At 38.3% G+C, this 25,506-nt stretch overlaps 2 protein-coding genes across 11 annotated transcripts in view; one reads left to right on the top strand and one right to left on the bottom strand.

The window, feature by feature from the left end:
• Positions 1–6,014, top strand: part of LOC144056455 (contactin-4-like) — a 145,320-nt gene extending 139,306 nt beyond the window's left edge. For both annotated transcript variants that reach the window (XM_077573294.1, XM_077573292.1), the window contains exons 21-23: positions 688–800; positions 892–1,060; positions 2,925–6,014. In XM_077573294.1, coding sequence (XP_077429420.1) covers positions 688–800; positions 892–1,060; positions 2,925–3,016 — 374 coding nt within the window. In that variant the 3' untranslated portion in view covers positions 3,017–6,014. The remainder of the gene's footprint in view (positions 1–687; positions 801–891; positions 1,061–2,924) is intronic.
• A 2,695-nt stretch (positions 6,015–8,709) lies between these two features.
• LOC144056015 (band 4.1-like protein 1) overlaps positions 8,710–25,506 on the bottom strand; it is a 77,337-nt gene continuing 60,540 nt past the window's right edge. For 6 of the 9 annotated variants that reach the window (XM_077572349.1, XM_077572352.1, XM_077572351.1 and 3 more), the window contains 10 exons: positions 24,540–24,626; positions 22,836–24,155; positions 18,282–18,332; positions 16,453–16,812; positions 16,056–16,184; positions 15,717–15,770; positions 15,004–15,099; positions 13,482–13,562; positions 13,285–13,395; positions 8,710–13,217 (listed from right to left, as the gene is read on the bottom strand). In XM_077572349.1, the coding sequence (XP_077428475.1) occupies positions 13,206–13,217; positions 13,285–13,395; positions 13,482–13,562; positions 15,004–15,099; positions 15,717–15,770; positions 16,056–16,184; positions 16,453–16,812; positions 18,282–18,332; positions 22,836–24,155; positions 24,540–24,626 (2,301 nt within the window). In that variant the 3' untranslated portion in view covers positions 8,710–13,205. The remainder of the gene's footprint in view (positions 13,218–13,284; positions 13,396–13,481; positions 13,563–15,003; positions 15,100–15,716; positions 15,771–16,055; positions 16,185–16,452; positions 16,813–18,281; positions 18,333–22,835; positions 24,156–24,539; positions 24,627–25,506) is intronic. The other 3 variants (XM_077572353.1, XM_077572356.1, XM_077572357.1) reach the window with 3 other exon arrangements.

Genomic DNA, 25,506 nt, shown 5'->3' with positions numbered 1-25,506 from the left:
TTCTCACTTTAACTCATTTGCTCCCAAAAACGTATAAATACATTCTATTTTAAATGCTTTAATTATCCCAAAGACGTATTTATACATTTTTTATGTTTTTTATGCGAGAGCATACAGAAGGCTTTGATGCAGCCTCTCAATTGCAGAGAACAATTGAAAAAATGGTAGTTGTTACAAAAACGGCAAGCAAGTGGCGGGAAAGCAAAAGAGGTCAACCAGGGCCATGTTGAAAACAATTATAAAGAGATTTGTGAATAATGATGAAACTTAGCTATATTCCAATGCTAATTTCTGCAAAACGAAAACAGATAGAAATGTACTTTTTTCCTGACAAAAGAAGAGACTCTAATCTTTCGTTTGGTAGGTTCCATGTTTTTATAGCAATGGAACACAATATTCTGTGGGCCTTGCGAAATCGGTATGAATGCAGTAAAACAGCTGGGAGTGAAGTGGGGTTGCTTCAGTGAAAATGGCTGGGAGTGAAGAAATTTAAGTCAGAATTTTTAGATTAAAGTCAGAATTTTGAATAAAGTCAGAATCCTGCCAACTTTTTTTTCTCTCTCTTCACTGGCCCTAATCCTCTTCCGTAAAAGCAAGAGTTCCATATAGAGGAGTAAAAAAATATATATATCACAAGTGCTTCATGAAGCTACATTTTCCCATTTTTGGGTTGTTTTTTTTCCCCAGCACCAAGCCAGCCTCCCGGTAAAGTGATGTGGAACACATCCAACTCCAAGATCATATTAAACTGGGAGCAGGTTAGAGCCCTGGCGAATGAGTCGGAGGTCACAGGTTATAAAGTAAGTGTCCTGTTATTTTTTTCCTCTCTATCTGTGGGTAATCTTTGTTTCTATACTTGTTTGAACTAATAGCCCGGCTTAACTGTGTTAGGTGCTCTACAAAAAGAACCAACACAGTCATCCCAATGTCATGGAGACAAACACCACCTCAGTGGAGCTCTCCCTGCCCACTGATGAGGATTATATTATCCAGATAAAACCATTTGGCGAGGGAGGGGAAGGCAGCAGTAGCCGGCAGATCACCATCCCAAGGGTACCAGGTCAGTGGAGAGCTAGTTAGTGTCCTCTGTGCTCAGCTGCATTATCCGCTTCCCTGCTGACTGCCTGAACAGGAGAGATTAGTGATCATCATCTGGAAGAGCACAGAGAGCAGGGAAATAAAGTGCTACAGGAGACCTTAGTGTTATTTAAACACCGTAAGGAACAGCAAATTATTGTACCACAAATTATAGTGCAGCATCCAAAGTCAAATGTGTTCTATTCCAAAACAAGATGACCTTCAGTTTGTTCGTAGTCCCACTGGGAAAATCGAATAGAAAATAAACATGTCAAGCATCAAACAGTCAGCATTAAAAAAAAAAATCCTAATCATTTCTTGGGCAATTTTAAACCAACATTTTAATTCACAACAAAATATATTATTATTATTATTATTATTATTATTATTATCATCATCATCATCCTCATCATTGTTATTTTTATTATTATTATTATTATCATCATCATCGTCATCATCATCATCGTTATCATTATTATTATTATTATTATTATCATTATTATTATTATCATCATCATTGTCATCAATATTATTATTATTATTATTATTATTACCGTCATCATCATTGTCATCATTAATATTATTATTGCTATCATTACTATTATTATTATATTATCATTTTCATTGCCATCATCATTATTATCATCATTGTCATCATTATTATTGTTATTATTATCATTGTTGTTGTTGTTGCTTTATTAACCTGTTTTCAAGTATGATTAGGGTAAAACAAACTGGTGCAAGTGTAAACCATATCATCCCAAGCCTGATGTAGAGCAGGGTTATTATAGTTCACGAAAACTAACGAAATAGCTCAAACTAAAAAAAATGTAAAGAAATAAAGTTTTGATTGATATATGAGCTTTCGTGGTTGCTACACGTCCGTACAGATGTGGGGAGGCCAAACAGTGATTAATGACCGCCCCTTACTTGGAACGCTTATACTGGGGGAATTCTAGTCGCAACGCAGCAGACCAAGTCCACATCAAAATTTTGCAGTAATCAATTTAATAATAATGCATATATTTGTGGAGACTGGATTGAAGTTGTATTGTACAAATTGAAAAATGTGCAAAATTTCACAAGTTACTTCATGTTAAAGATTAGATAGCTCTTAATATGAAAAAAAATCTTACAAATGCAATTATGCCATCTAGTGGCAGAAAAATGACCTCAACACACATCAATATCACACTCGTTTTTTACAGTACAGTACATCTTTTTAATTTTAACTCAATTTTAAAAATTATTATGACATTACCGTGTATGATTAAAAGATGCAGCCATATTTCTATTAGTTTAACATTTTTCCCACTTTTATGTTAAAAAGAGTTTGAAAACTTAAAAATATATATTTTTAAACAAATATAAAATTTGCTATTAATCATAAGTTAACTATTGACGTCATGCAATCAATTAAAATTTAAAATTTTAATCACCTAAAAACACCTACTTCACAGTATTTATGACTTCTGTAGTAGCATGTTGTCCACGGGGTGCCAGTTGCCCATCCCCGGTTTGCTGAAAATTATGTCTCGCCCACATCAATACAGAGCCAATGCTGAGTCGTATTTGCTTGAATTACATCATTTTGATTGATACATTTATCTACTTTTTTGCATGAATTATATGTTTATATATATACCTTTCATATTTTTCACCACCCCATCCACCACACGTCTACATTGAAAGAAAAGTCAATGAGCGTGCTTTTGCACAATCCGTCCACATAAAAACAAAATAACGCTAATTAAAACATAAGAGAGTAAGTCTAGACAGTTCTTTTACTAGATGAAAAAAAAATCTCAGTATTCTTGCCAGTCTTTACGCTCTCATTACTTTTTCAGGTCCCAATGCAGTCGGCTCGGCATCCAAGGTCTCCACTCTATCAGCCCTCAGTACAATAGCGCTGTCTTTCACTGCACGGACATCTTTATGACGAACAGCTCCCGGCAGACCTTGCATCTGAAGTGAAGACAGTCTACAGCGGAACACAGACAGACCTCTTCGGTGTAACTAGACCCATTCGTTTTGATTTAGAGGCTGAAGGAATACACCGGTGAAAATACAAATACAAAACAGGCCACTGGGACATTTGGGAAGTTTTTTTCCTTGCAGCACCTTGGCTACAAGAGGAAGATGTACAGATGTCATGACGATGTTGTTACCAAAGCAGATTTCATAAGAAGAGGAGAAACAAAATGTTGTGTGTGCATCTTTTTGTATGACATTACAAGCTTTACTTTTTTTTTTTCCTGCAGTCGAGACATATTGGGGTGAGGATTAACAATATGCCAGGTTTAAAATTTCTCAATAGGTAGTGAAGAATGAAAGTTGACAGCATACCATTACAATAGGCCTATTAGCATTTTATACAAAACAGTACATACATTGAGTGTGTCCACACTGGCACTTTCATAACAATTCATCAAATCAAGTTACACACAAGATGACAATTGCTTTAATTTAAGAAGCAGACCTTTGTTGTAGACCTTTGGAAGACACTTTCATAGCAAATCTGTTTTGGACAAGAATACAAAAAAAAAATCCTATGAACAAGCTGGAAGTAAAGGGTTAGCATAGAAATATTTTAAAACTAGTCCTCTTTGGTAATTGAACACATTTTCAAGTCAAATAACTATGGAAGCCTTGACTTGCCAATGTGGACTAAACTGTTTTGACTGCAGGGCTATGTCATTTAAACATACATTAGATGTTTCTGGGGTTGGTGAAAGATTCTGGTTTTGTAACTCTGTGGATGGTAGGTGGTGTCTGGTTCGGTGCTGGGTTTCACTTTGTTTCATCTTTCTTTCCTTTGATCCTTCCTCTGGTCTCCTGACAACTTCACGACTCTGGCGGGTCTCTGAAGTATCTGGTTAAGGTGAAGGGTATGGGATTTCAAAATAAATAAATTCATTAATTAAAAAGTAATTTGTACATATTGATAAAGTTATTCAAATGTATTGGTAAAGTTGTTCAAAGATATTGGTAAAACGTAGGCTAAATGCTAAAAACAAAAAAATCCCATAATGCTAAGGGTTGTTGACTTGTGCATGCCCAAATGTGGTTTAACCCAGTGGTGTTATGGGAACAAATGCTACTAGTACTGATACAAAGTATTGGTATCGGACTGATACCCGGCCTTATTTCAATGTATCAGTACTCATGGCGGGGACTGATACCAGTATCGGCCGCCATGTTCTGGCCGATTTACAGGTGACCAGAATAGAAAATTGCTGCTCATTTCATGTATTTAACTCATTAACTCACAGCCATTTTCACTGAAGCAACCCCCTTCAATCGGCTGTTTTACTGGATTTTGACTGCTTTTGCAAGGCCCACAGAATATTGTGTTCTATTGCTATAAAAACATGGAAAGATTAGAGTCTCTTCTTTTATCGGGAAAAAAAGTACTTGTATCTGTTTCCGTTTTGCAGCAATTAGCGTTAGAATATAGCTGAGTTTCATCATTATTCACAAACCTGTTGAAAACACTGGAGGAAAGAGCTTGTTGCAACATGGCCCAGGCTGATCTCTTATACTCTGCTGCCACCTGCTGGCAGTTTTTTTGTAATAACTACCACTGCTTTAAGCGACCTCTTCAGGTCAGAGGCTGCATCAAAGCCGTCTATATGCTCTGGCATATATATAAAAAAAAAAAGGATAAATACGTATAAAAATGTATTTAAGAAGAAAATGCTATTGGGATACATGTTATTTTAAATTACCTTGCTTTTTTTAATTGAAATTTTATGGATCAAAAGTACTAGTGGCATCAGTACTTGGTGTCAGTTTTGGTAGCTACTCAAGAGTTGAGTACTCCCAAAAAAAAAGTAATATCAAACATCCCTAGTTTTTAGCCTACATTTTACCAGTACGTTCGAACGACTTTATGAATACATTTGAACGACTTTGCAGTATGTTTAAGCAACTTCCTCAAGACATCCAAACAACTTTGTAGAACATTCAGACGACAGCCCAGTCCAACGTGTTTACTCCACACTGGCAGGTCCACATTTGCGTAAAGAAAATGATCTTTGTGGCAGTTGCCAGCAGCAGCTCTGTCTCTCCTGGGGTCTTATTCTCCTTCACCGGTGGCTGTTCTATGCTCCCGTTTATTTGGGTTAGCCCTGTGTGACGAGCTATTCTTTGCCTTCTGTGTGCCTCATCATTACTTCAAAATCCTCAGGTCCTTCAAGAGCCTTAACTTATCATAATGTAATGTATCGAGGACAGTAGAATCGTAGAGCTATGACGCAGCCGTAGTGATGTTTACATGCTGCTGTGTTGACAGGCGTTGGCGGTGCGAGATTGATAGTTGAGTTCAGTTGAGGGATTTTGGCAATATGAGGCCTCGTGCGTTTTTATAGTTGTGTGTTTTCGAGACAATGCTAAATGACAATGCTGCTGATCTTTCCTTTCCCCCCCACTCATAGTCTCCTGATGCTACGTGGGACAGCTGTGCCGGGGTGCTATACAGCCTGTATGTAGCTCTTAGCAAAGTGTAACTGTAAGCTATTGGGTCTTGCGCAGAATCATGCATCAGTCCATATGTAATATACTGTTTTGTACACTTCAAATTATTTATATGAGGAAAAAAAATCTTTCTAAAAAAGATGCCGTTCTTGGTTTTTATGTATAGTTCTGTTTCATACTGTTGCTAACTGTTGCTCAGCATGACTGTGCATACTCAATTCCTCTCGCTCCTGACAAAGTGACTTAAATTCCGGATCATGCAGCATTCACACGGTTCATGCACGGTAGAGTTTTGTGTACGTTGTACGTGTACCCTGATGTCTGAGCAACCATTGGCGCCAAGTCCATGCTTCTGTCTAAGTCAGCCTCTCAGACATGTCCCGCCTGCTCTACATGAGGGCTTCCTCTCTTGCTTTGTTGTTTATACTGTGTTAATAAAACAAGATTGATTTATATAACAACACCGGATTCCCTTGGTTCTTTCTACAATGAGTATCCAAATGATTGTTGATACACACCTGTTGATAGGCACACATTTTAATTTTCATGCAGATGCACGATGAAGGCGCGGTCTCTAACTTTACATCATCCACTGTTGGAGATCTTCTTGCAGTTCCCCATACATCACTGGTGTCGAAAAATACAGCCCGGGGGCCATTTGTGGCCTGCCGTCCATATTTTGGCGGCCCAGGGCATATATTAAAAATTAGATTTGACACGGTCCGCAAAGCTAGTAGAAGAAGAAAAAAAGAGTTGCCACTACTAATACATTGGTTTATATACTGTAGTGCTTTTATAACAATGTACAAATACATTATTTATTAGTGATGGACAAATGAAGCTAAATGAAACTTGCACTTGCCATTATATTTAAATCAAGATCACCATCTACAGGAATCAAAATATATTGCAAGTATATTGCCCATAACTTGCTCAGCATATATGAGTACACCCCCTTTGAAAAATGTTTAATATTTAATTTATTATCTCAATGAACACAAGAACAATTTACAAAATGTTGACAAAATGTTTTCTGTAGAATATGTACTTAACTGACGACATGAAAGTAAGGTTAACAATAGAATGCAAATATTATAAAATCTTCAGTTTAATCAAATTAACTAAATAATAAAAAATATTATTATTATTATTAAAAAAATAAATAAATAAAAAAATAATAAAAAATTATGCAACTCACAGCAAAAATGTCTATATCTAGTATTTTCTATGACCCCCATGCCTGTTATGGAGAGCAACATGTCTGCTAGGCCTGGAATTAACAAGTTTTCAGTCTTTTTCTCAGGATCTACGTTTTTAATTGTGCAAATATGTTCTTCAATAAATTTAAGAAAACTACTTTTTGTGTGTGTACTAATTAACAAATCTTGTTTGCAATCAACGGCCCACATTTGTGGGAGTATTTTGTAGTATAGTATCCCATGAAGAATCTTGATTCTGAAAGGAAACTACACATTTATGCTGAACACTGTAGCTTCCTTTTCCCATCACGACAATTTTTAACTGAAATAACACATTTACTCTTTAAACACTGTAGTGCTATAAAATTGAATTTTACTGTAGAAGAAGAAAAAATGTTTCTAATTGGCCCTTGTTTCCTTCAAATTTTCACTATGTAGCCCTCAAACCAAAACGTTTGGACACATTTTATAGCCGATAAATGTACTTCGCATGTGTCGATCTCTTGCATGGACTTTGTTTGTTAAGCTTCCGCCATGTCGACAGCATGTTTCTCCTGCGCTGAATTTAAATAGACTGAGGAGAGGCGCTTCATATGGTCAAGTTAAGTGTGTTCACTCCCACAATGGTACAAACACCACTTTCAGCAGCACTTTTCTATGAAAATGTCACAAGAAAGTTAAATCAGCCATAATAGTCATTTTCAGAAATGAGTAATAAGAAAATATTTAATTTGTTGTGCAATTTCACACGTTGGGTGGGCAGAAAGAGAAAGGGGGAAATAACACACGCAAAGTCTATTTATAGCAGAGGTGTCAAAACTTTTTGGCTTGAGGTCTACATACAGTTGAGGACAAAATTATTTCATAAAGTCATATGGGGTCAATGTAGGGTTAATTGTTAACCTATAAAGTTGCCTTTTTAAATAAAGTCTGCCACAACATTGAAATCTTCAGTTCTTACTCATGTTAAGTATTCATAATATGCACTAGGTGGCGCCTTAAACACACACAGAAGAGGTTTTTATTTATTTATTTATTTATTCTTTTCACACGCTGGAGAGTTTGAATCAGCCTCTCCATTGCATTTACTCAATTAAGCCACAAGGAGGCTTATAAAGGCTTATGTACACACCATCAGTACATACGTAATGTAAAAGGATGTTTTAAATATGTCCCAAAATAAGCAGAGGCTTTGTTAAAAACTTGTTTGCCCGTGCTATATTTTGACAATTACACAAAATATTGCGTTTTAAGCACCTCTGTGTTTACCAAATTAAAACTGACTGGAAAGGCTGAGTTTAACCATAAAATACAATAATAATCCAAATGGCCTCCTAATTAAATCTCTTACTGGTCAAGATACAATTATTATTATTATTATTATCCATCCATCCATTTTCGTAACTGCTTGTACTCACAATTGTCGCTGGAGACTTATTATTATTATTATTATTATTATTACTAACAATAAAAGTGACCCATTTCAAATTGTAACCCTCCATTTTCCACACACACAACTACTACAACACTACTCCATGTACCATTACATGAAGTCATATGGGGTCAATTTAGGGTTATTTCTTAACCTATAAAGCGTTTTTGTTTTTTGCCACAACATTGGAATCTTCAGTTCTTACTCATGTTAAGTATTCATAATTTGCACCAGGTGGCACTTTAAGCATACACGTAAGAGTTTGAATCAGCCTCACCACTGCATTTACTCAATTAGGCCACAAGATGGCAATGTAACACCCTACAAAAGTCATACAGTGCTCCTGTATTGTACGTAGATTGCTGGTCGGGCTGCAACACTTGACATAAATTTTCAGTACAGGTTAATAGCCGTAAAATTTAGACACAGACACACATACAGGCGTGCGCACACACAATTTCCCACGTACTTTCCCCCTTATTGTAATTGTGAAAGTAATCGCTTGTGTGAGAATCAGAAACATACTTTGAACCATACTGAGACATTTATTTAAGCATGTATGTTTTTCATTGTAGACCGAAAGCAAATACAGCACATACACACCACCATGCACTAGAGGAATGTATTACAAAAGCATTGGTGAATTGAAGGTGACGTTAGCTTGATGCCTCGAACTCAGCAACGTTTATTTCCATAATCTGTACTAATGCTGGTTTCTACTTTAATTTTACCATAATAATTTTTTTGCATCTTGCTCAGGACTATAATGTTTCCAATTTTGCAAGATGTAATGTATTGTCACATCCTTTCCAGACAGTTCTGCACTTTTAAGGCATTGTGAACTCAGTAGTTCCGCATTTGCCTTGATCACCAGCACATATAAATTGGGCCTCTGGCTCTTGTGAGTACGACTCCAAATATAAGGCACCCATAAATGTGACATTCCAAGTGCGCTGTTGTCTTTTCATTTCAAGATCATCTCTCATCCCTTCACAGCCTGGTGCATTAAAGCCTATATCAAGCATGACATAGTTTACAGGATAACACTCAGAAATATGAATATTTATAAATAGATAAGTAACATGAGTTTCTTTCAGAACAGTATGTGTATAGGCTCTCATCAGTAGTATGTCCATTACTGAAGCAAAGACATTATTTTGCCAACAGTTTACAGTTCAAGTGCTGCATTTACTAGATACAGCTTGGTATATCTATTGTTTCCACACATACTAAATTATATTCTGCACGTCTTGGGACAGTATGTGGACACTGAAAAATGGTGGAAAAAGTCAAAAGCTATGGCCGGTCTGTTTGGACTATCAGTGACTGTGTGCTATAGCGTTTTATACATTTCCGTATGCATGACAGTTCACAGTTTTCTCCCTTTAGAAGACAGACGATAAGAAAAAATGGCTGCTTATTGCAAATCTCACAAGCAGTATACTGCTGCGCTTACCAGGAGCACAAGATTAATAGTGACAGCAAAAACAGCTAACATGGCTCAGACTCTATCTGTGGAATTCATGTGGATGATAGCAATGCATAGTACAGTATCAAAGCTAATCAGAGGTGGCAAATCCAGGTCCAGAAAGTTAAAACCCTGCCACGGTTTTGCTTTAGCCCCAGGTGCTAGCTAGCGAGCTCCCTAGCTAGCTCCCCAGGTGCTCGGGTACCTGCTAGGGAGCTAGCTAGCTAGCTACCTAGCACAAGGGGCTAAAGCCAAACTGTGGCAGGGTTTTAACCTTTAGGGCCTAGATTTGCCACATCTAAAGGTAATCCAAGATATGATATTTAACATGAGTTTGCAAAACTGGGGGCCATTAAGTACAACTCAAACTCCTTTGCTTTAGTTTTAGGATAAAAAAAAACAAACAACAACAACAACCTGAAAACCTGTGAAAAGCTGATGGAAATTTGATTTTTTTTTTTTAAATGCAAAAATGAATCAGTGCAATCCTTTCAAGAGTTATGCAAAGTTGTCGAACTATCCATCCATTTAACATAGCATTTATTAAATTCTGTGTCTTGTGAGAGTGATAAAGTTGGAACTACACCCTGGATTGGTCACAAATCAATCATAGGGAAACTGTGAATGGGGCATTGAGTTGGATCGTTTCCACACCAGATGCATGAGTCTGCTATGTGAACCACACTACCACCGATTACCGTATCTGCCACAATATCTAGGACAGTGTTCCCAAACCTTTAGTGAGCCAAGGCACATATTTTACATTAGAAAAATATCATGGCACACAACCAAACAAATGTCTCAAACAGTATTTTACTTAAATAATGACACAGGCAAAAATAACGACTGTACTTTCTTCCATTTAGTGGAGGAGCATTTAAGTATTCTGCCTGTCTCTGTATGTCACTGACATAGATAAATGAGCAAAAATACATTGTTTGTAGTTAATAACAACAAAGTGAAATTGGATAATTTCCTGCGGCACACCTGATGATTTCTCACGACCTACTTACAGTATGTGCCACAGCACAATGGTTGGGGATCACTGTTCGAGGATATAGTATCAGTGTCATGTTCACAGGCCTTTGTGTTACCCTCAAGTTGCGATTGTGAAAGAACTATACAATGGACATAAAAAGTCTACACACCCCTGTTCGGGTGTCTAGTTTTTGTGATGTTCTGAGATGTGAGGTAATCTAATGAAATAATGTACTTGCTAAATTGTGCACAGCATCATCCTTTGAACTTTTTGGCCATATTTCCAAAAGGTTTGTCACTAAAAGAACACCGAACTTAGTGATGAATTGTGTGTGGTGCTAGATAATGTGGAAGGAAGTATGGAAAGTTCAAAACAGCAGTAAAGTGTGGAACAGTTGAGATGTATCAGAGGCAATTTGAATGGTGGCAGGTGTGTGCTGCTGACACACATTTAACATCAATTTGAATGTGATTTTTTTTTCTGAACAGCCACATTTCAGTTATGAGGGTGTGAATACATGTGCAACTACATTATTTCACTTTTTACTTCCCTTCTAAAAACAAATTATGTTATACAGGTATAGGTTAGTGTTAATTTTATCAGCCATTTAAAATTTAGTCTCAGTTTTAGTCCAATTTCAATCACGCTTGTTAATCATAGTTAGTCAACTTCATCCCATTTTTATTAAGTCAATTTTTAGTCGACTACAAATTTAGTCTTTATTTTAGTCCACGAAAATATAATTTTAGTTTAGTTTTAGTCAACAAAAACTGTCAACGTTTTAGTCCAGTTTTAGTCAGGACAATCATTATATCCTTGTATTTCTTTTATCAGCAGATTATGTTGAACATTTCAGATCTAAAACTATTTCAAATACTTCACACACAATTACAATATATCAACAAGTGTCTACCATGGCTCCTTGCTATGAGCTAGTAAGTTAGCAAGCATTAGTTAGCGGTCAGATTAACATTATTGTTGGAACATTAAACCCGTTGGATTAATGTTACTTTAAACCTATAATAATTATTTTATTTTATTTTACATTTCACTGTGAATTCACCTCCTGTCTGTCATGTGTTTGTGCATGTTGCATTCGCTAGCTGCCGATTTGAAAGGGGGCGTGTCACTGTGTGTCACATGACGGTGTCACAGTGACACAAGATTTTACAAAATCATGTAATTTTTGTATGTTTTTTGTTCATGAACTAAAATGTTCTTATATTTTAGTCCAGTTTTTTATTTGTGGAGTACATCTTCGTCTCGTCTTTTTTAGTCGACGAAAATGCGTACTGATTTTGTCCCAGTTATTGTTTATTAATGAGGGTTTTGGTCCAGTCTAGTTTTAGTCCGGTGACAAATGTGTGTTGATGAAATTATTTTTATCTAGTTTCCGTTGATGAAATTAACACTAGTATAGGTCAGATTAATGGTTTTAAAATTCTTGAAATAATTTGTTACATCCTCACAAAAACAGGGGTGTGTAGACTTTTTTTTTTTTTTTTTAAATATATATATATCCACTGTTAGATACCGTCCGACTGAATAAGAGATCATTTTCAATTCGGCAAAGTATACATGTTTACAACCAAAGACTGAAAATGCCCACAATCACAAGAATAACATTTATGCCGTATTGAATCATGTAAACCAAAGAAAGAATTTACTTTGCGAGTAGAATAAAAAACATTTCTGAAACATACATTTATAATAAATTGGCTCTAAAAAAAATCCCACACCCAAAGCAGACCATTTAAAAGAAATTATTATTGGAAATGGCAAATGAACAATGGTTTCATATCTTGGTTGCAAAGCCCATTCCCATATGAATGTCTCTTCTTCTGAGTCCACCAACATCCGAATGTCTCCACCTTCCATTGGCCCAAAGATCCCTGGAGATTTACCCACAAGTTGACGTGATGTCTTCAATGCTCAGTGGACAGATGAATTTTGTTTAACACAAGGACATTCATATATTTATATTATTTTTTTCCAAATCCCCTCTGCTGTTTTTGCATTTGAATCATGCGAGATATAATAATCTGATAATATACTGTACATATTTACTTATCTAGCATCACGGGGCATAAGTTTGAGTCTCTATAGATAAAAATGTAAAAAGATTGTAAGACAGCTGTTAACCCACAGGTGACACCAGGATTGTGCCCCTTCTTTCTTCCAAAAAACATTTGATGCAAGTACTGCATGATAATGGTGCAAGGCATATGTTTGTAGTTAGAGAAGGAAATGATTGAAAAATTAATGTAGCAGAGGCGTGTGCAGTGAAACATAAATACAATACCCTAAGCCTAAACAAGGAAACCCAAAATGATTGAGTCCTCCTCAAGCAGGTGATCCTTCCTGACTAATTAGGGCTGCGTCAGGAACGGGAGTCCGAGTGAGGTCAGAGGCCGGGTCACAGCAGGTTTGTCTCAAGGGACAGGGGAGGTCGTCTACTGCTTCACAGTCTGTTCTGAACCCAGAGGACGAGACCGTCCTTTGACCAGGTTGACGGCATGCCGCGCCAGGGGCGGATCCTCTCATGTCATCCGCCTCAGGAGCCACTTTGGCCAATCAGGATTGTAACTACACGACATTGCGTTGACAAGATCAATAACTGGCTTTTGAACACATGTATTTGCTTTTCCTTTACCTTCTGCTGTAGCTCCTCAGTGGGAGACTCCGTTTCCCTTATGACCACGGCTTTTGTCACAAGCATGTCGGGGTGCTGCTGCTTGGCCTCCTGTATTGCCATCGCAAGGGCCTGAACACAAGTCAGGTCAAAGTACGAGTCAGGAAGTTGATTGTCCAGCGAACTCTCAAGAGTGTTGTGCAGTTACGATTCCTCACCTGATGTTGGTCAACATCATCATCTCCTGTGATGATAATCCGTTTCTCAATTCTGGTCTCTGAGTAACCTCCTTTGACCGTCTGCATGCAGCAGGCAGACACAAAGAGGTGATTGTTTGAAAGCATGCTAAGGCGGTTGTTTGTAGGTGTTTGTGTAAAAAATAGGGATAAACCGATTATCGGCCTGGACAAAATTTAGCATTCTGACAAATATTGGCATCGGCCATTTTTACAAATCTGAAAGCCAATAAAGCTGTTATGTTTCTGAGCGGTGAATGTTTGCAAACTTAGTGAATTTTGTGTTTTCTTTAGGGTTCGTAAAATGTTGCAAAAGGTAGCAAAGATGGTCACAAATGAAACATTTTGAGAAATAAATTTTTTTTGAACATGTTCTGACAAATGTTCACAGTTTGTGAACATCTTTTGAAAATATTTGACGAACTGTGACGAGAACCCAAAATTTGCTATGTTCGCAAGCACAGAGATTTTAGAGCTATTTAAAACTGGGTTCACTTCATGGAAATGTATGTGTATATATATATATATATATATATATATATATATATATATATATATATATATATATATATATATATATATATATATATATATATATATATATATAAGAGATGCTGCTTTTTGCTTTTGTTAAAATAAAATAAAAAAAGTGAAAGTTTAACATTTCAGTTATGTTAAAAATTTGAAAAACTATTTACTATAGAAAAGTAATTACTTTTTTGTTTGAATTTTAAAACAAAGCTGTCTATTTGCTGTATTTTAAATGTTAAAAAACATGTTAAAAAATTTAAAGTTGCTTTAACAAACATGCTTATTTTATTTTTTATTTTGATGCTATTATTTTTTCACTGCAAAAGAATATTGGCTCCAAATATCGGTCCTCTGCCTCATTGCCTACTAATAATCAGTATCAGTCCTGAAACCCCCCGATAATTAGTAGGGATGTTTAAATCCACATTTTTACAGACCGATACCAGTGCGCTGGACTCTTCAGTACTCTTCACTGATACCGATACCAAGTATGGATACCACTAGCACTTTTGATACATAATACCCCCCCCCCCCCCCCAATGATGGCTCATTTGAAAAAAGACCTATAAATTCCCAAATTATTATTTTTCCCTTAAATTACATGAAATTAATGACATTGTTCTATTCTTCTAATTTTGAGCTCCTGATAGTAAAAGGGCCACAAAAGAGGGGCCGATAACGGTATTGGTCGCCGCCTCAACTACCGATACTTTGAAATACGGCCTGGTACGTAATGTAAAATTCTGTAAATAGCACGCATCCATGAATAACACACACCCCAAAATCACACATTAAAAGCTGTTTTTCTCTCTGTATTTGTGTAAAATACAGATTCCAAGCAATAAAGTGTAAATGTTTTTAAATTAGGGTTAGAAACGTATACTTAAGCCTCACGGGATTTTACTGTATATTTTTTCTTTTTTTTGTTGTTGTTTTGGTAATTTTTTGTACATGGTTGATTTTTCTGGATTACCTTGGTAACTTGCGTTGTTGTTGCAGTGGTGACACTTTCTGCAGTGATGTTCAGTGGCGATACAATGGACTCGTTACCTTTAGCGCAGGCTTTTACCTGTACAGCACATTTATAAGCGAAAAGGCATTTGAAAATGCACGACCACTCAGCATTCTCAGAGTCAAAGTAAAGTTATAATAGTGCTGATCAATTACAGGACTCGCACACAAATCACCCTTACATTCATATTTAAAGCTCAAATATTTCTCCACAAAAATATGTGTAATATGTGACCTCACTAGTCTAAACATGACATTCGAATTAATATTACATTTGTGGAATATGAATTATGAGGCAAAATCCATATGTTTTTATGCATCTCAGGGGCGGCCATTTTGCCACTTGCTGTCGACTAAAGATGACATCAATGTTGATCAGGGTACGGGCAACAACCAATCACAGCTCACTTGTTTTCTGGAGCTGAGGTGTGATTGATTGTTACCTGAGACCTGAGCAACATCGGTGTCATCTTTAGTCGACAGCAAGTGACAAAATGGCCGCCCCTTGAGATGGATAAAAACGGCTGGATTTGGGTGCTCATTTTCCACTAACACAACCAGAATACCATATTTAGACTAGTGGGGCTGCATAGAACATATTATTGTGCCAAAAATTGGGGTTGATCCTAAAAATACACAGTCCATTCACTGATTATTTTCTTATCAAATGCTTACCGGTGATCCATTTTCTTTAAGGCTGACAGGAGTATCTCGGGTAAAGGAGAGTCTCTGTAGGAAGTATACAAGTCATCTTCAGACCTATTACTATTTTAATATGGACACATTTCTCAAATAATTCATAGTGGTGCATGTAATTAGTTTTCTTGGTCAAAGGTTGCTGCATGGGGAGGTTAAATTTGTATGGTCTCCTCCCACACAGCTTTGACGTCTTGTCTCCCTCTGCTGGCACAACTATGCCAATACAAGACATGTGTGACATGTCCACGTATGACGTCATCCTGCATGAATACTCAAAACGCCAAATGAAATAGCTGAGCTCAGATGGGGCTTTACCTGTGGCGAGACAGTCGTGATGGTCGCTTGAACTTCTGACCCGTTTGTTTGAGACTCTGTCTTGGAGTTGGCCCTCTTTAGCTTCTGGGCTGTAGCCACAGCACTGGGCTCTCTTCTTGCCACTGGGGGCTGAGGAAAAACAAGACATTCTGATCAAACGACCAATCAAGTTGTGCTTCTAATTAGCTTCAGCTGTTTATTTGGTTCTTTAAAGCAGGCTTTTTCTTGCAACCAAATGGAAATGTAGCAGGAAGGGAACCAAACGGATGACATAAAAAATAAAATAGTTTTAATAACAATGGGTCAATAAATCAACATAACAGAAAAAGAAGTGCGGCCGAGCGGGATGAATCCACGAGGTGATGCTGATGAAGATGGAACACAATCATCCGTCTACCTCATGATACATCTCCTCCTCGGGAAGTTTCTCCTCTATGGGAGATCTGTCCATTTGGCCCATTAGACGCGCAGAGTAGAACCTTGACGTTTCCTCAAAGTCCTCCCGTCCCACCTCGGGCTGCCGCTCCTTCTCTCCCGAATACGCTATCCCTTTCGAGACGTCCTCCATGCAGGAGTGGAGGTCTGTTATGACAGTGAAGTCCACCTCCGCCTCAAGGCTGGATGTGGAGCTGACGGTCATACTGGAGCACTTGCGCTCAATGCCTAGATGGGCCTCCCTCATTGAGGCCACAGTGTCCTGCTCCTGCTCCTCCTCTGGGACTACAATCGTCTGCGGCCTCCTGTCACTGAGCTCCTTCTGGAGGGGTACAGATACATAGTCGCCACTCCGAGGTTACTGCACGTACTGTAACTACAGACTGATGGTGGTGATGGAATGTGATGGGCTTGAACGCATGCTTGGCTTCACACGGATCAGACACTGGGATGGTGAATGTGGTTGGAAGGAAGCCCCGAAATGTTCACAAATTAATGTTTAAAAATTCAGCTTAATTGGAGAAACCATATCCGCCACTGTAAATACCAGATGCTGTAGGAAGTATTGTTTGTTGCTAATTTTAAAATCAGGTCCTAATTATGATGTACATTCATCAACAAATACTAAAAAGCATTTGCCAAAAATGAAGCTTCATGAAGCACTTGCGATATTTTTTTTTATTCCTCTAGATAAGTGTCCAAAGTATGGCCCGGGGGCCATTTGCGGCCTGTCATACATATTTTGGCAGCCCGTAGCATATACTAAAAATAATTTTTGACATGGCCACATGCTATTTTTAAAAAAAATTCTAGCTATGCAAAGACACACCAATTTACAGCTAAAATAGTAACTGAATTTCTGTGGAGATCAAGATAATTCAATTTCAGAAACGGAAATTGTTTCATCCGCATCACATTAATGGTTCTTTAAGTGCGGTCATTTTACTACAGATTGTTCTTGTGGTTCAGAGTGATTAACTTGAGGAGGCGGGACTTTCGACTTCCGGGTTTTCACCCATCAGCTTTTGTTTCCGTTTTCGGTTTGCGACGCGTGGGCCGCGTCCCAGTACTTGCGCTTCCACCTTTGCGCGTTCCCGTCGACGGGTGCGAGGCTGCGAGTGTGTCGTGTCTCAGTGTCCGAAGCATTTCAGATAGCCGAGACGCCCTCCCGCCGATGATCGGGAGCGCGCGGTTGGGGGGCGCAGGGGTGGGGGTGCGAGTGTTGGAACGCGGCCAGCAGTGGCCGGAAACGGCGCTGATGTGTAAAGCCCGGAAGTTGGAAGTCCGTGGCATCTACCCCATTGGGGCACACAGGGATCACCACAAAACATAAACAAATAAATCCTGAACTATTTGCCTTATGACCTTTAACAGTAGCAGTTTTTCAAAAATAACTACATGAGATCAACAATGTATAATTGCTTCATTGATTTTATCATGTTTAATAAATAGGTTTTAAAAAAAAAAAAGATTACATTTCCACTACATCTTTAAACCAACAGTGCCATCTAGAGGAGTAAAAAATTATAGCAAGTGCTTCATGAAGCTTCATTTGTCCATTGCTAATGACAAGCATTAAAATGTGTATTTTTTAAATACATGTTGTACACTTCCAACAGTACAATCTCTTTTTTGAATCCACACATCCATCAAAATCGAGATAGTGAGAAGGAATGCATTTAAGAAATTTTAGCCTTAGAAAAGGAGCTGCAGTTTCTTGGTTCATGTAAGTGAAGAGGGCGAGGTGAGAGGTGCAACACGTGAGAATGAGTTTGAATACAAATGAATAACCTTGGCATCAATAAACGCCTCATCATAAGCAAAGGGAGCAGAGACGGGCTCCTGCAGGTGGAAGCAGAAGAAAAAGCACATTAGGACAAGCTGAAGTGCAATCCGGCCCCTAAAAAAACACATTTGATCATTCAGTGACTGGACCTTAAATAAGAACGTTTTCTAGGGAATAAACAAAACACAAAAAAAATTGACTTGGGTAAAAAAAGATAATAATTGAGATTTTCATAGTTACGACAGCAAGAAGGTGCATGAGCTTGAAAAAGTAAAGAAAACATAATTTAGTTTAACTTCAAATGAATCATATATCTGTGGGTGATGAGAAAATTAAGCTTTATGAAGCGCTTGCAATATTTTTTAACTCATCTAAATGGTACACCCATTAAGTGCCTGGCAAAACATGCCTCTGAAACCTATGGGTGACTTTTCAGTCACCCCCGAAAACCTGAAGTTTTCTTGAAAATTCAACAATATAACAGATTGATATCTCAGCTCCTGAAGCAGATAGATACATAATTCCCAAATCATTTGAGAGCTTACACCTGTGGCGTTCACACAAACCTAAGTTTATTATTAGAAACCTTCAATATTTATTTTTCAAAAATCAACAAACAAATGTCGCATCTGCGGGTGTATAACTCCAAATATGTTTACCTTCAACACTGGAGAGCAGTTGTAATAACCTCGAGGGTTCGGGGTTATAATTGGTCGTCCATTCCGTTACAAGCCGTCTAAATTTTCGACATCCTCATTGTCTACTAACATATTTATTAACAGTCCCGGCTTTATTGGTAGAAGCGCGGTCGCGGTCACGCGTTCCCGGCCTTAATGGTTAAAAGATAAAGGCTAGTGCAATAGAAATTGATTAAATTTCCTTTGCATTTTTAAACCAAGAGGAATCAAAAAATATAACGTGCTTCATCACTACCTCTGTCAAGTTGAAAAAATAAATAAAATAAGAATTTAATGGGACAGAAGAAAAGTGGAAAAGATCCAATATCAAGATAAACCCTTTTCAGGAATTGATTTACAGGTGGTAGCAAAAGACATTTCCATCTCATCTTTTTGTGTTGATTTATGGCTAACTCAGCACGTTTGCAGTGTTTTGCAAGTTTTTATTGCGTCTCCCAGGACAATATCAAGGGGGGGGGGGAGAGAGATACAGGAGCCAGGCCAGAAGATCATTTGAAGTGGAGGGGGCCATAGGAGACCAACAACCCAGAAGCAGGGCCGCTCACTGCTCCTTTGATCAAGGAGGAACATTGGGAGTGAATAACGCACAAATAATGTGTACAATGCGCATTCAACATCCTACAGCATGAATTATTTGGTGGCGAGTCAGTGATGGTGTGGGGAGGCATAGCCTTGGAGGGCCATACAGATCTCTATATGGGAGCCAAATGATAACGGACCAAAGATAAGTACCAGGACAGAATTCTCAGACCCAATAGCATCAGAATGCTATTTGTCCCAGTGAACCACTATGCAGGTCCTGGGCCACGGATCACTGCATGCATCATGCATGCTGAAATCTGTCAGCAGTTGATGAATAAATTGATGTTATCGACTCCCCTGCCTGTGCTCCACACCCTCATTGTGTGTCAATGCACCACTGAGTGTCCAGTGACTAATCCAAAATCCAAGAACTATGCAAAGACATTGTGAGAGTGCATGCATGCTCCTGAACCCCGTTATGGGTTGTTATCAGTTGGATCAGTCTGTATCTCCGTTTTCTACTTTGATTTTCAGTATGACTCTGTATATAGTCTTGAACTGGGGAATGACTTGTATTTACATTGTTTGTGTGTCCAAACTATGGTCCGGGGCCATTTGCGTTCCACTGTCCATTTTCTAGTGGCCCTCAGCCACTAGGATACAGTGCTGTGGGCCACCCCAAAAATCATGAAAAATCACAAACTGTTTGCCAATCACCTGTGACATGTGTTAAAAAAAAACATGACAGTAACTGTAATACAAGCACTTGACTGATTGTGTTTAATAGTCAGGAAAATTTCATCAAGGTGTCAAACCAGATCGGACACACAACATCATTTTATGAGACCCACAAAGGCAAATGATGCGCGTCAACTTCATGTTTATTGCTAAAAATGCTAATTGTCTTTCCACAACAATAAGGAGATGCATCGTCTTACTCAAACTACAAAAAAATGCATCCTTATGTACTTGTTGGAAATAAAAAAGGATGGACAAGGAAGGCAAGCAAAAAACGTAAAGAGCACAGCACGAGAAATGGATTCCAAAATCCATCCATCCGTTTTCTTAACTGCTTAGTCCTCACAAGGGTGAAAAAAAAATCTGTGAGTGATTAGGTCAACATGACAAGCGAACTACTTTTTATTTTCCTGATCCTGACTTGGTTGATGTTTGCCCATGAGGTTGTTTGCACACAGAGGGAGCCAATGCAACACACGCTTAATTCTATATATGATCAGAGTTGGACTCAGATGAAAAAGGTGGGAAATGATGAAAGGTGTCAGGTCTATTCACTTCGCTAACTTTTCATTACAATGCCAAATGTGCTCATGCTCCTAATGATACCGCCAGTGGAATGAAAGCACCAAATGGGAATGGCACTGTGTGTGCGTGTCTGACGGCTCACTGCCTGCTGGGCTTTCACCAACAGAGGAATCTGTATGCTATCATCTTTTTATCCCGTTAAGGTTTCAGTGAATAACAGATAAATACTTTTCTGAAGAATCAAACCTTTTTTTTTTTTTGTAATTCTGTTGATCTCTTTTAATGTAGATGTTCAATGAAGCAAAATACTGCTTTCAGATATAATTTAGGAAGATTGTTCTTGGTAAATAGCATCTTTGTTTCATCTCTTGAGATAAATGTATTTTTTAATTTGTGGGACCATACACATATATCATGCAACATGCAAAATAATAATGTTGCGTGCCAACTTGGCGATGCAGTGCAAATTAGAAAAAATTATCAGAGCAATAAAACATGAGCTTTAATTTTCTGCTTCAGTGGAACCTCTAACGATGAACAGCTGTAAGGTTGAACAACGGAGGCACATTCCTGCCAGTAAAAATAAATAAATAGATTTTTGTCTTATTTATTGATTTACTCATGTGTTTATTTATTCTTTACCGTGTGAAGCCTATTTCCACCAGTGGGGAGGGAGATTTTTTATTTCTTTTTTAAGCCGTCAGAAGCCCTTTCCGTCAGTGGGGAGAAAAAATGTTTTTATTTATTTATTTTATTTTATGTGAGAAGACCATTTCCCCCTGAACACAAACTGGGTGATAAGGAAAAAAAAGTTTTCGATTTGAGTGCGACATGGACTTATTGTGTTTCAAACGTTGCTTGCCTTGCGCATAAAGGAGGTTTGACAGTTTTGGTTGTTTTCTGGCAGAAAAGTACGGAAGTGTGGAACTGCCAATGTGGAGTAAATATTTTTGACTGGCAAGTACATTTAAACATATTTACATACGGTGAACGTATTTACAAGTACATTAGAACGTAGTTGCAAAACAAAATTGAACATACTTTCAAATGCGTGCGAATGTACTTGCCAATACGTTTGAATGTATTAGCAAATAGGTTTGAACGGACTTGTAGCTAAATGCTAAAAACTATTGGCATTTTTTTGGCATTATGGGAAAAAATGCTGAATAAGAACCATGCAATGCAAACGTGTTTATTACACATAAACAATGGTTACGTAATTTTCAAATGTATAGAAATAATGTAAACAAATGCTAGAAAAAAATTGTGGCATTATGGAAAAAAGTGCAAAATTTTTAGCATTTAGCCTAGGTTTGAACGTATTTGAAAGTACATTTGAACGTATTTGAAAGTACGTTCAAACGTATTTGTGAGTCATTTTTTTTTCATTTCACATTGGCAGTTCCACGCTTCCATAGAAAAGGTCTTCCCAAAAAAATAGAAACATATATCTACTGGCGGACTTTTTTCTTCTCCCACTGACGGAAATGGGTTTATTTATTTATTATGAACACACTGAAATTTGACTGATTAACGTTTAAAAATTCATAAAAAATCCTTGGTTGAATCGTCATCAGGTCATGTCAGAACTCAACATATCTGGCAAGACTTTGGCTTTATGAGCATCAACGGAATCAACTACGCAAGTATGACAAGCTATTCCGTTTGTTGTCTTTTTTGAGATGCAACAGACCAGTGCCAGCATGATAGAAGCAGAAAAGGCACTTGTTGTGAGGTTCCACTGTAGTTGTTAGTTTCGCTGAGTTGAGGACCGAAAAACATCCTTTTAATGATTTCCGACTACATTCTCCACAATTCACAGGTGAGCACAACAGTTTTGCCAGGCAGGGTGCAGTGAATGATAGTGTGATACTTATAAGGGGGAAATGCAGCACTTAGTACAGAATGTGCCATCAAGATGAAGGAAGCATCGGCTCGACTGTTCTTCACATTGAGTCAAGATGGATGACAGTCGAGTGCACTGAAAATGAAAGGAAAAAATGTCGTGCAAATCTAAAGAAGCTCATGCGATGTTTTACTTCCACTGACTGAAAAGCAGATGGCAAGCAGGGTTACCGAGTGTCTCTTCTTGACTGCTTCCTGGCTCGTATCTCTGACGGCATTCCTGCTGTTGCGCAGTATCAGTCCCGATTCCCGGGCCTTCTTGCTTTTGATGGGTGGGGCTGGAGGAATCAGTTTAGGAAGAGGCGTGTTCTTTGACGCAAACATCGGACTTTCGGAAGACCCTCGGCTGGGATGATAACCGTCATCGGGATGCTCTTGTTTGGAGATTTTCTCCAAATTTGTTTCAAATGCTGGATGGAGGCTAGAGACGTCAGTCCAAGTGAGATCCGAGGATCCCTCTGGAGAGCCGACCGACCAGCGGTATTCTCTTCTTAAAACGCGTGTTTGCTCCTCCTGCCCTGCCTTGTCCCTGTCATCCTTACATGCTATGCTCTTTGATCGCTCTGGCTTTAGAGGAACAATCCTGGTGATTTCGGACTGATGGCCGCCTGACAGTCGGTGGAGTGACGTCCTCTGGCGTCTGTCTCCCATTAGACTTTCAAGATCCTCTCCTCCGGAACTACTTATCTTCCTCTCATGCGTCCTGACCTGTCGCAGTTTAACCTCTGCTAGCTCTTTATTGTCGATAAAACCCTTTCCTCTTATTTTGATAGCACACTCCTCTTTTACGCTTGCTGTAGAAGTTTCATGGTCTATCTTCCCAGGTCCGTTTATTTCTGACGGCCCAACTGTTTCTGAATCTTCGGGGTAAGAATCCTTAAATTCTCCTGCCACTTTGTCCTCCGGTGTGCTGTCTTCATAAGCCCTGAAAGGCTGATTCTTTTCTGTTTCTTTATCACCTTTTGCCAACGCCACCAACGCTGCTTGACAATTATTTCCAGGTTCAGATTTTTTTTCCGTATTGTTGTCTAAGTCTAAGCCCTCGTTTTCTTCTTCTGAAGAATCACTTCCTCCTTTCCCGTAGACGAGCTCTGGAGGCATTCCCAGGTTTAAGCTCTGGGGCCGCCTCTTTTTTCTCTGCACTGAAGTTACGTGTTCCTTCATCTGAAGTGATGTATCTTGACACAAGTCAACATTTTCTGATAATTTAATCTGAAAACGACCTTTGTTCGTGGGCCGCTGCTCATAGCACGCAGCTGCCTCTCTGGATGATTTTGTTGATGGAAATTCATCAATATGAGTTTTCATTTCTTTTCTGTCAGACTCTCTTACGTCAATATGCATCATCTTGGCAACGTTTATCTCTTTTTCCTGCTTGTTTTTGTCCCAAGAGCAGTCAGATGTGGGAGACTTGTTATTTTCTTTCATTTTCCAGTCATGGTCTTCATAATAATTTTCTGGGTGTTCAATCAATACCCAATCCTCAGAGCCCTACGTTGGTATAGATTAAACAAAGTTAGACAAGCCAGGTATGACTACAGATAATACAATGAGTGATGGAAGTTTTGCTCAAAATGTTTCCGGATTGATAAGATGATTGATTTTACTCATATGATGGAGTTAATTTCACCAAACTGCAAATGATATGAAGGATATCACTAATAATAGACAAATGAAGCTTCATGAAACACTTCTTGGTTTAAAGATGAAGTGGAAATTTAATCAATTCACATTGCACTAGGTTTTATATTTAAACCAAGCACACCATCTAGAGGAGTAAAAAAAAAATATATTGCAAGTGCTTCATGAAGCTTCATTTTCCCATCACTAGCCGTATCACATCATCACATGAAGAAAAATTGAGAAACATTCAACCTCAGGTGAAGTCGTGAGATTCTTCTGGATGAACCCCTCAACAGACTGGCTGTTAATGGGGTCTTTTCCTACAGCTCGGCCCCCCAACTGGCCGGCACGAGGAAGGATGAAAGGAAGAAAGAATAGCCATTAGTTCTCTGACTGAGTGAAAAGACACAAGAAACCTGGCTCGTGAATGAAAAACATTATGAGAACATCAAGTGCTAATTATTGTCGTGAAATCAAAAACAACTTTGATGTGTGATTCTTTCTTTGACAACTTCCAAAACAACAAACCAAAATCATTTGCAATGCAAATGACCAACTACTCAATGCCACTACCTCAGACACAAGAGTTCCATTAAATCTTTTTGACCCCCAAGCTTTTATCAGCTCGACTCGGTCACAGGGAACATTACCTGTCTCTCTAAAGAAAAATAACAAGACACAAAATAGATGACATTTTCTGCTCCAAAAAATCTTTGATGTTCCACAAGCTTGATAAATTGTCTGTCCGCAAGCTACAATTTTTCTGGAGCCCAACCAACAAGGGCTTCTTCATCAGGGGGAGAAAGTGATAACGATTACAAGGTCACATGACTACTGACAGGGAAAATATTATTTACGGCATCAAAGTGGTGGGGCACAATGTAATTACAAATCCCCGCTAGTGCTGTTGTTGTTATTTTTCTCATCAACCAGACTCTTGCTCCACCCCTCACAAATATCTGCTTGGAGGATCGTTGCGCTTGCGAATGGGAAGGAGTTTGGGCGTGATCTGGCTATGATTGACAGTAGCAGTGAAAACTACGATCTAAATCATTTCTATACTACGACAGGCTGTGCTAAATGAACTAACCAAATGCTATGCTTTTTTTTTCTCTGGGCGCCCTGCTGCTAGAACAGAACTAGCTCTATTATGCTAAACTAATCTGAATTTAACCATCATATATCTTGTCTTTTCTCTTCTCTCTTTCATCCGGCAGAT

This window comes from Vanacampus margaritifer, chromosome 8, assembly GCF_051991255.1.
Source record: "Vanacampus margaritifer isolate UIUO_Vmar chromosome 8, RoL_Vmar_1.0, whole genome shotgun sequence".
NCBI lineage: Eukaryota > Metazoa > Chordata > Actinopteri > Syngnathiformes > Syngnathidae > Vanacampus > Vanacampus margaritifer.
The sequence above is the reverse complement of the archived record's forward strand: the minus strand, read 5'-3'. Positions and strand labels throughout refer to the sequence as shown.